Source organism: Pteropus vampyrus, unplaced genomic scaffold (assembly GCF_000151845.1).
Source record: "Pteropus vampyrus isolate Shadow unplaced genomic scaffold, Pvam_2.0 Scaffold109, whole genome shotgun sequence".
NCBI classification, from domain to species: Eukaryota; Metazoa; Chordata; class Mammalia; order Chiroptera; family Pteropodidae; genus Pteropus; species Pteropus vampyrus.
In genome coordinates this window covers 4,644,556-4,656,291 of record NW_011888890.1, presented here as the reverse complement: position 1 = coordinate 4,656,291, position 11,736 = coordinate 4,644,556, and the positions used below count along the sequence as shown (strand labels likewise).

At 39.9% G+C, this 11,736-nt stretch overlaps 1 protein-coding gene across 1 annotated transcript in view; it reads right to left on the bottom strand.

Annotated features, from left to right (window-relative positions):
- Nucleotides 1-11,736, bottom strand: part of ADAMTSL1 (ADAMTS like 1) — a 409,445-nt gene that overhangs the window by 201,071 nt on the left and 196,638 nt on the right. The window contains exon 15 of the mRNA XM_011365360.2: nt 6,776-6,905. Coding sequence (XP_011363662.1) covers nt 6,776-6,905 — 130 coding nt within the window. The remainder of the gene's footprint in view (nt 1-6,775; nt 6,906-11,736) is intronic.

Genomic DNA, 11,736 nt, shown 5'->3' with positions numbered 1-11,736 from the left:
CAACTCTGTGGATAATTATCATTATAAGGAATTACAGAATGTTAGAGCTGGAAAGGCCTCAGGGATCATCCAGCTGCACCTCCCATTACTTCCTTTACGATATCCTACTTGGGGCTCTATCTTCCTTCCAGGTGGACAGACCGAGTCCACATCACGCTGGGTTGATAGTGGGAATGTACAAAATGCTAACATACCTAGGACAACAGGCCATTACCTATTTCAATGGAAGTATAATGGTGTATATCACACAGAACACACCATTTGTGACTTTACATGAGAAAAAGTATGAAGGCCTATAATATCATAAAAGTTAGCCACCATTATCACTTTAGCTCTGTTGCAAGAGCAGCCAGAAACATCATTCTTCGAGTAAATCTGACTTTTTCACTCCCTTGTTTAATTCCCTTCAATGGTTCTCCACTGACTGTAGGACATAAAGTCAAAACAACTTAACTTAGCACTTCGGGCTATCCTGGATTTGGCCTCTGCCCATCTTCTAACTCTAGCTTCCATTTCCTGTCCTTTCCTTCATGTTCATGCTTTTCCTTTCCTGCAATATCTCCCTTCTCTCTTCTTCGCCTGGGTATTGCCTCTTTATGCTTCACACTCAGCACCGGCCCTGCCTTCTCCAGGAAGCCTCCCCTCAGCCTCACGCTCCCACAGGGCCCTGTGCTTGCCTAATTCACAGCAGTTATTGTTTTGAAATCTTCTTCCTCCATTAACTGATAACTCCTTTAGAACAGGGTTTTGTCTTCTAGTCACCTCTGAAGACCAAATACAAGCAGACTGTGTACATAAAGATGCCAAGTGCATTTTTATTTTTTGTTGACTTGAGATGTACAATCATTTCTGTCATATTTTTTTTGTGCATAAGGTTTTAACTTTAGTCAATGGTCTGTGTAAGGACTTTATCAGAGTCCAGGCAGAATCATGTGGTCTAAGGGGCTGTCCAATTACACAGATGTCGAAAAACCAGGAAAGCTTCCCTCTCATGACTTAATTGAATGGATTTTCCTAGAGCTGATGTTTCCATCTTTTCAGATCAAGTCATTTGTGCTTTCAGGAGACATGATGGGAAGGTAGATCCGGTCCTCTGATTTTTCACCCCAGATTCATGCAACAATAAATCTATGCATGCAAAGCAATTTCTAGTATCGTCAAAGTTCATTTTACAGAGATTTGAGGTTGATACAACAAGTGATGTGTAACGAAGGAAAGGACTCTCTTTAGGAGAAATGAAGATTTAAGCCCTGAGGAAAGCATACACGTGACATTTACTCCTGTTCATGTCAAAATGCTGCTGGGGACAATTCTGATCACGGGGCCAACACATTCCTGGGAGAGAAATAACAAAGGCTTCCATTGGGCCAATAGTTAAGAAACAGGGCTTGCCAGGCTCCTCTGTTGTAACTTGTCTATCAGTGGAAGACAAGAGAGAGGCAATATAATTACACATATAGACATACCAGGGAGAATGACAATAGTAGTAGCATTAGTTCTCCAAAGGCGCCTGAGTATGGCCTCCAAATCTGGACTCAATTTCTGTGGATGCCAGTGAGCTTTGGTGTGCTTTTGCTTTAAGCATTTAAAAGTTAGTGTGGACAGAGCCAAAAGGCAGCATATGGAAACTTTGGGAACACAGCAGAAGATAAACTAATATTTAGAGAGCATGTTGAAACAGTAACCCTTCAAATAAGTTGTCAAAGGGGAAGGTGGCAGCAAAGCTTTGAAAGCTCCAACCAGTAAATTAAAACATGGTTGTGTAAAAAGGCAACACCTTCTGCTCTAGTCACTTTAGGCTAATATAAAAGAAAATTAGAAATTGGAAATCATTTGCTGCTAGTATGCATGGATTTTGTTAGCGTACAATAAAATAGGCATTCTGAAGTTTGCTTTTAAAGAGGAGACTTTGTGACCTTTAAGACTTTTTTCTTAACTCTCTCATCTCACATAGGGCTTCTCAAAGTTCTTTTATACTTCTTGCTGGTTCTAGGAACCACCCTAGGTCTGAGAAAAGAGATTGGGGTTTGGGTGGGTGGGGGGAAGGAACCAAGTACTGTTCCTGGAATTATGGGCTTTTTCTCCCTTCAGTGTTTATCTATTCTGCACCACTCAGCTGTTCTCTGTTGCACAGAAATAAAAGTTTAGTTTAAAAAGTATGTTAGAACAAAGCTGTAGAAATTGCCTGGAATTTCCTTCATTTTCAGCCATCTGGCTTTCATTGCTTACTTCTTTCCCCTCCTCCACATACGTTTACCAAATCTTTTCAACACACACTGGCCAAGCTATCAAATGCTTATAATTAATAACAGTCATACTCTTTTTTTTTTTTTTTTTTTTTTTTAAGGTAGTGCTTTCTGGCTTTCCTTGGGCTGCTCATGTCATTGCTAGTATAATCCATGAAGATGGTCGGTAAAGCTTCATTATTAAGACTTAGTTGAATAAGAAAGATAATCTAATCAAATGTCAGTTCAGTCCTGTATACAAAAAAAAAAAAAAAATCAAAATAAAGTATTTCTCACCAAGAAATAAAAGGGAAGAAAATTAGTTTTTCTGAGTGTCTACCATGATCCTATTTCAGAGGTGATGAATCTGAGGATCCAAAAAGATGATCTCTGGGAGATCATAGCTAACCGTGACAGGAAGAATTTAAATATAAGTGTAAATCTATCTGCTGGTTTTTATTTTAGTGGTCTCAAGGATGGGAATGCTCTTCAGTGTATATTATTAAGTGAAAAATCACGTTACTGACCAATATGTAAATATGATCGCATTTACAAAGGAAAGGAAAGCATATTTGTATATGTTCATATATGTATAAATTCATAGGAAAAGGACTGCAAAGGTACATACCAAACCATAAACAGTAGTTCTCTCTGGGGAGAGAAGAGAGTGGAACTGTAGAGCATGGTGGTGAAAAGGGGAGCGTATGCCTTTCTTTTGATTACTATTGCTATGCTTGATTTGTAAAGATTATATTCATGTATTACTTCTATAATTACTATAATAGTCAGAAAGCTTTCTTATTGAGAACAGGAGGCTGACCTCTTTCCTAATGACAGATCTTAGCTCTTTTTGGTTATTTCTCTCAGGAGCTGGTCTAACTCACCAGAGAAGGTGAGCAGGGTGGTGAGGCTTCCAGATGCAAATTACACAGACAGTGGTAAAGGTATCTACAGTGATTTTTCTTCCTTGTAATGATAAGTTCTTTGTTATAAACCTTGATGCAAAATTCTCACTGTCAGCTCACAAGCAAAAATAATCCTAATTTCTTCTGGCAAATTTTAGGCAAGGTTGCTAAGGGATTAACACCTGTCTATGGTTTACTACCTTCCATCTCTCCCAACAAGTCGTCTCCTTCCTGGATAATGCTAACATGTCACTCAACAATCATGTCCACTCTCCCCTCTGTTAAGCTTAGCCTTCTATTCTTATTTTGAGGATACTTTGCCATATGTGGCTGCTAACAAAGTGTTACTTATCCTAAGGCAATTTATATTTTAAATTGGCATTTAAAGCCTTAAATTTAAGGAAGAGATTCTAATAATGGCATTTTTAGCACCATCTGGTAGGTGGGACAGAAAAGATAGGGATTGAGAGCAGAGACAACACTGGAGTCTTCTCAGCTATCATTAATAATAGAGTCTAAACATTACTACTGAGAAATTTAGCCCATTCCTTTAAACTCATTTATTTGATAAACATTTAATAAGCCCCTGCTACATGTCAGACATTATGCTAGGCATCAGTTGTAGAGAGAAGGATTAAGACATACGGTTGGTTGATGGCAAGGACTTTAAAATATAGTTCTCTTCCACTGATAACTACTATTTTTTAAAGTGCACTAAAAAAATGCAGGCAGTTGTGCACATGCACATACATAAATATTAGAACAGAGAATACCTCTTGCTTGAGAATACAACCTTCCTGCTGTGACTAGCTAGGTGTGAAAATGTATCTGTCTAGACCTGGTAAATACTGGAATGTGCTTCTGACACCAGCTCCGCCATCCACACAGAGTAGTAAGTCAAGAGAAGGTAAGTATAATACTAGAAAGACTGCCCAGATAGGACATGCCCTCTAGGGCCTTTCATATTCTTTGCGTGATCTGGTAACTCTGACCATACACAAGTGGCAAAGTGGCTTCCTAACTGGCATTCAGTAGGACTGACAACCGCCTGGGAAAGCTACTGAACCAGCGGCCTCTCAGAGCCATAATCCCAGTGATGAAACCTTGAAACATCATTTCTGCATGTCTCACTGAAAAATTTTATGGTTTTTTTTGAACACATAGACATTAGCATAGATCAAGAGCCCAAAAGACAGTGTATTGAAACTTGGGGCCCAGCAGGGGACACCTTAAAATGTTCAGGGAACACTGATCCATGCGCAATAAGAATTTCTGTGAATTAAAGATTTAAATTACTCTCAACTGAACAGATGGTACTTTGGAAAACAGCGCCACACTATTATGTCCCTATCAAACACATTTTCTCCTCCACATACACTTTACACCCCCCTTGATGTCATAGTGAAATATGCAACAGGAGTTTACCTCCACGCATTTCTCACTTTAAAGATAAAAATCTGCTTTGGCACTTTGATAGAATGAAGAGAGCGAGTCCTATGAGAGCGAGTCCTATTAGGCCATTGTACTCGGGTCACCTTTATTGCATTAATTAGCATCAATGTACAAATGCTCAGCTGTGTGTGGCTGGCTCAAGAAATCCCTGGCTGGGTCCAGTAACAAAGGTCTTGCCTGACAGTCTGACAACTAGTTGGTGGGAAATCAAAGCACTGAGTTTATCTGGAGCAAATGCCATAAAGTCAAGTGTAACAAGAGTCCTTGTCCAGGAGTGAATAAATAAGGTTGTAGAGTAAATTAAGTTCATCTATTTTAACCATAGTCAGTACTTTGAGGATGGGAAGTAACATCTTGTGTCCTATTCCTTCTGCTGCCCCTGGAAGGGAGAGGTGTAGAGGCCCTAAATCCCAGAAGATTTTCAGCTAGTCCTAGGTTCTGACTCCTTGGCATTGCCTCGGTTTGTCACAGCATTGACTGTCATTACAATACTGGAATGTGGTTAGAAAGACACTTATGCTTGTTTTTAAAGTGATGGTTAATAAGCAGACAGAAGTGACATCAATCATCAGCAGAAAGCAGCAGCAGTAGCAGCCTAATGCTCCTATCTACTAAATAATGAAGAGTCAGGGGCTAACTGAGCAAAGATGTAGTGACCTCAGATCATCTCATACAGCCAGTTCATTCTGCAGAATGAGAAACAGAAAGGGCAGAAACCTTGCCCAATGCCACACAGCTAGTGGGCGACAGAGCTAGGATAGGAACCCAGGTCTCTAGACCTCTTAGTCAAGGCCCTTGCAGGCTGTCCATGCTGAAGCCACTCTGCGTCTTCCTAAATGGGGACAATGCAATCAAATAGAAGGGCTTTGTACCCCTTACTCATACAGTTAGGTCTTAGGTTCACCCAATTGGAGAACAGTGAGGTTAGGATGGAGATGTGAGATCAGTTAATATAGAAACAGAAAAGAGGTTTCTCAGGATTCCACTCACTGGATCTAGCTTTTGAGTCCAGCCCTTGACTCTGTTTTTACTGGCTGCTGTTCTCATGGGTGGAGTGCCCCTCTGAGCAGTGGCTGACTGACTTTCTGGAGAATATGGCACTGGTGGCCTTCTTCACTTTTGCATTTGAAAGGAGAAGCCAGACCTACCATTCAGATCAATATATAGGATAACTCTGGTGACCAGCAGAAGTGTCACAGTGAAATTGTGCCCTGATCTGATCTGAGGAGTTCTGTAATCTGTACCCTCTAAGTCCCTAAGAAAGGCATCTAGTTGGCTGAGAAATAAGACGAGCAGCATCAGGTTGGCGAGAAATTATTGTTGATTTCTGAAGGCAACACACTGATTCTTATAAGATACTCTGAAGACAAAGAAGAGATCTCATTCAAAACAGAAGACATATCATTCAGAAACAGTATCCCCCTTCATGTCTACGATATAACCTTATCTAGTAATATTCTTCATCCCATCAGCAGACTTGAAAGCCTGGCTTTGGTTCCCTAAACATCTCCCTTTGAAACCAGAATCATAGACGAGATGGTTTAGCTTCTACAGAGATTTGCTCCAAAGAAGTATGTGAAGGCAACTCTCTCAAGACACCATAAAATTATGTGGACTGAAGCAGTGATTGGATTGATTAACTAAGACTCAAGGTTGGGTAATAATGAGACCCAGGCAGAGCTGAACAATAAAATGCTCTAATTGATTTTATGCATGTGGAATGACATACATACACCCCAGAGCATGCTATAATGAATCTGCATGCTGTGTGCATACAGATTTCACAGTGGATCAACTATACCACCCAGACTCTCCACGAGCCAATCCATTACTACGGTGTGAGGGCTTGAGACACAGGCTAAAAGGTGGCAGAGACCATGCAGTCTGTGGTCAGTTCGTATTCCCTCCAGAAGAAAGCAGCGGGGCGGCACGTGCACATACCGGTCATACCGCGAGACACGCTTCAGCGCACGGAGCCTTTTGGACCCTGAGCATGACCATTGGGCTGGAATTCCAAAGCCCTGGTTTCAATTAAACTTAAGTGGATTTGACTCAGAGTTTGAACTGATACTAATTGGTTTTCAAAACACTGAGAAACAATAAGCATTCCCGCTCTGCCCACGGGTTGACGCACCCAGCTCCGAACATGCTCCTGGGTGGCAGGGCAGGCAACATGCCCCTGATGCCCTTTACCTTGCTGGGCAGGGATCCAAACTGCAGGCTTTCAGGAGCTTTGGGGGCCGGCGGCTGGTCACGCACAGGTTCTCATCAGCAGGCTCCCGCGTCTGTTTGTTCAGGCAGCTCACCACGGCCTCCTGGACACCTGTGTACAAATCACACTGTCAGCCCAGAGTGGGCGTGTGGGGGGTGATGAAGTGTAGACAAGGCAGCTGGTGGGAGGGCTCTGTGATTGGTAGGACTCTGGATGCAAATCAGAGACAGCAGTTTAAAGCCCAGGACTGCCCATCTTGTTGTGCTTCGCTCAATTTGGGAGAAAGTACACCTAGGCTTGTGCTTCTCTGTTAAGCGTGCCCTGTGAGGCACAGAACTGCCCCGAAAAGAGAGGCTGCTACCAGTACTGATGAAATGCTTTAAAAAAAATGCCACCAGGCCATACAGTTGTCAATGCTGAAACATGATAATTTAATGCAGGAGAACAGGGTGACTGGGGAGGGAAAAAAAAAAAGGCCCCAAGACATTCACACATTACTTTTTAATCAACAGGAGACTGTTGTATTTGGAAGCGAGGCCAAGGGCCGTGTTTTAATATTCAACAATCTGTAAACTGCTGTTCTTCTGGGGACTTGCTTCTAGGACTCCAGTTTTTGTTGGTTTCCTTTTGATTCTGATTCATTTCTTTAGTGACCTAGGGCAGCTTTGGAAGTTGGAACAGAAAGAGAAAAGATGCACAATGATTACATCCCTGGAAACCCACTGACACTGCATGCCCCTGACTCAGAGCAAGTAAGATAGGAGTTTGAGCAGTGATGGGCACGAGGTCACTTGGCAGGTCTTCCAAGGCGGTAGGCAGGCTCCCTCATGGAGACCTCTGTGGAGCAAGGAAACATTTAACTAGGTACGGTAATGACCAGACTTCATTCTGGTGCCCACAGTAATAATAATAGGCAAAATCCACAGGCTTCACTCAATCCTCTCAACAACTCCAAGAGTTAGCACTATTTTTATCCCCAATTTACAGATAAGGAAACTGAGGCTTAGAGGGGTGAAAAGACTTGCTGAGGTCATACAGTTGATAAATGGTGAAGCTGTGCCTTAACACTACAGCTTTAATGACTGAAAGCATTAACATTTAAAAATACTAAGAGGCTGTTATATCTGCAGGAGGTATTCAGGAATAACCAACCTAGACGTTTGTCTGGAATCATTTCAGCAGAGTTCAGTTTAAGGAACAGGCGAGACAGGACGTTCTTGATAATATGCTTTCAGCCATACAAAGCTATGTAAATAAAGATCCGTACACCTAAAGATATCTATCTGTAGCTAACTATTTGTATATAGTTAGTTATAGTAGAGTATAATTAGTTATAGCAGTGACAATACATAAAATTAGTTTTATGTATAAATACACATACATTTTCTTGTTTTTATTTTCTGCATTCCTTTGTTAATTAGTACTTAATATAGTACAGCTGACCCATCACTTATTAGCCCTGTCCCTTCCCTCCTTCTATCTTATGTTTTTCCAAGAAGTTATCACCCCAGTTAACAGGGTAACGCTTCCTAAAGTAATGTTACACTGGCTTAAGTCACTCAGCAAGCCCGTTATTTAAAAAGTGACATTTTAAAGCCAGAATCTGAATCATCTCTCTTTCTTTCTAGTAAATCTTATAAATCAGACATTAAACATAAATAAATAAATAAAAATCAGACAATATTTACTCTGTGGCTGTGAATGTAACTTTTTTTTCCCTAAGTTTTTTTTTTTATGAGCTTCAAAGTTTAATTTAAATATATCACAGCCAGTTCAGAGTGGAGCATTTGAGATTTATATGAGACATCTAAGCTACTCTTTATTCTGTAATGCTGACTACAGGGTGTTTCTCTTGGTTGCAGCTGGGATGAGCCATTTGAAATTCATGGTATGATGATATAGCAAAACATTTTACAAGAAATGGTTGATATCATCACTGATTCTTCCCACTGGAATAGTCTGGCATTATTAAGGTAATGACAACAAGGTGCTGCATGAAGCTAACTCTTTTATATAAAATCTAGAGCTGTAAACTAATAAATTAGGTTTAAAATTCATTTACCTACCTGGTAATATTCAAGAGATATCAAATGTTTTTCTAAAATAACTCTTGACTTTGTTCAGATATAAACAGCTTATCACTTGCCTTACTTGAAAGTGCTTCGTGTGTAGGGGGGTGTACGAGTGATGTAACCTGTTTCCACTTTGTGAACTCATTGTTTATAGAACTGAGGTCCTTCTAAGACTGCAAAGAATGGGTGTAACAAGGGCTAAGGTTTCTAAAAGGACATCAGTAATCTCTTCTTTTGGATATGTGGGACACAAATTTACATGACTCTAAACCAATAATCATAGCTCAAGATAAAAATCACCTTTGGGGTGGTTAAGTGCTAAGATTAAGCAGCATTCTAGAGTTATTAAATTCTAATCTCCCATACTATAAAACAATGTACTTTGCCTCTGCAACACTATGCATTAAATGTATATTGCCATGGGGGCTGGTTGCCTCAGCATTCTTAGGTGGGGCCTGGGATGAGGGGAAACCAAGGACAGAGCTCTGTAATAATTAAGGACTATCTGGGACCAGCCCTGTGGTCAACACGCAATAAATTTTTGTGGCCTGACGAATGAAATGCCTAAAGGGCAAGGAATTCTAAGCATAGTGTGCAATTTCAGCTAAAGGGACGTGCGAATGGGATGCCTGCAGGAAGGAACATGGAATGAGGGAGCTGCCCTGCAACGGGGAGTGTGGGATGTTGGATGAGGAAGGGAATGTGAGGATTTCACCTGCAAGTTCACAGTGTAGTTGGCCCAGGGGAGTCAGGCCAGGATGTGAGAAGTTAGCTCATCCAGCTTGCTCTCTTTCCAAACAGGCTAATATATATACTTTGAAGGACATTTTAAACCAATACAGAACACATGTTTAAGTAGAGTACTTTATGATTTTGAGTTTTCTTTTCTTGACAGAAGCTAAAGAAGAGAGGACTCATAAGGAAAAGGAAGTAACAGGTAAAAGACTTCACCTTTCATTCTTGCTGAAGTAAATTTCAAGTTTTCCCTCAGCTAGAGTTTAATGTTATTTTACGGTCTAGGAGTTCAATATAATAAAGCTGTTCAGGTTCAAAACTGCTCTCCTTGACCACATCTATTAGTGCACGTATGGGAAATTAAAACATAACAAGGAGATGATGGTGGGACACAGGACACAGATACGAACAGGTTAGGCTCACTTTTAACCTTCCAGAAAATGGGATTTTCATTGTTTATATCTCCCAGAATAGCATAATTGTTACATGATATTTGATGACAGCTCAGGGAAACGTAGCCACCAACGACAGCCTAAATTACTAACTAGTTCCTTCTGGTTGCTACCTCTGCTAGGTGAAAGGTTACTTTTGTATCTATCCAATTTCATCTCATGAGATTACAAAAAAATAAAATTAGCCTGAGTGGCCTTACAACCCAAAATTGATTTAAAATCTATCTGTTAATCTTGCAGATTTTTGGTTGGCTTCAGCAAGAATGATTAAAAATATATAATCTCGTGGATATATTTTGGTGAAAGATCAAAGTTGATGGTACAATAAAATCTTACTGCCAAACACTGACTTCAAAATATACATGTCCCATATAACGAAATAATTTTTTAGTGCATATGGGCATCATATGGACCATATAACCCAAGCATATTTTCACCACTTTGGAATTTTCAACTCTAACATTTGAGGTGTAAATATATTACCTTGGAACAGGGACATAACTGTAGGTAAGTATGTACAGTTGTTGACAGTTAAGACCTAAGACATTTCAGTAACTTTACCCTGCCTTGGATATAAAGGATGTACAATTTATGTTATACGAAGACGCTCAGTTCCTACAGGCAGAGATCAGTTGTATATCAAACATCCAAATCTTATTTCCAAATCAATATCTTAGAACATTTTAAATTCAAAACATTCCATCTACTCTCTACACTTTGAATTTTATACTCCTAGTTGATCAGCAGAATGGTTAGAATCTTAAAGATAAAAGTATCTGCTTATTTATATATTCCATTACAGCATCTATTTTTTCCATCTGTTCATAAAGCTCCAGCTTTGACTTGTAACTGAGAACCTTAACTAAGAGACCATAAATAATTTTTTTCAAAGCACATTCGTTTCAGACTAGAGATAACGATCATTAAATTCAGGTGATCATGGAAATTGGAGATAAACACACGCCATCTGAACTCTTAAGTCATTTGTTATATTGGAAAGAAGCAACTATAGCCACTGGCTGTGGCTTTTCCACCTGATCTCACAGCTCCTGCCTGGGCTCAGAGATCATCACCAAAGCTTTCTTAACACTTCTCTCTTGTTAAGGATGGAAGAAAAGATGTCCTCCATGTGAGTGGAGAACACCCTAAGAACACAGATTAGCTGAGTTCCAGGAAACTCTTCCAGAATCAGATGGAAAAATTTAGGTTTTAAAATAACAAGGCTCTCCATTAAAACATTTAAGAATTCCACAGGTTGAAATTGGAAGACTTAAAAACAAACAAGAATCTCAAGGTCAAAACTATTAAACGCTTACTAAAAGACCTGATGGAGAAAATGGATTCTTTGCTAGTACTTGTTCCACTATTCATTCATTTTTCAACTCCATGGGAACAATTTGGGTACATTTATTCTTCCATTCTCAATAATGACAAAAGATGCCTTTTAAAAAGAGTTTCCAAAATGTCATGGTTTAGAAAACAGTTTTGAAAAATTTTAATATATTTATTTTTATACCATGTAAACAAGAAATTTTGCTGGGAGTGTGGGACCTTAACATGCCAAAGGCGGGTACAGATTGCCAGGGACTTGGCAGGAAATCGGTCAGTCTTTCCTCACCTACCAAAATCTCTCTTGGGAGAAGACATGGGAGACAGTGGCAATACAAATCTAATGTAGTTTCC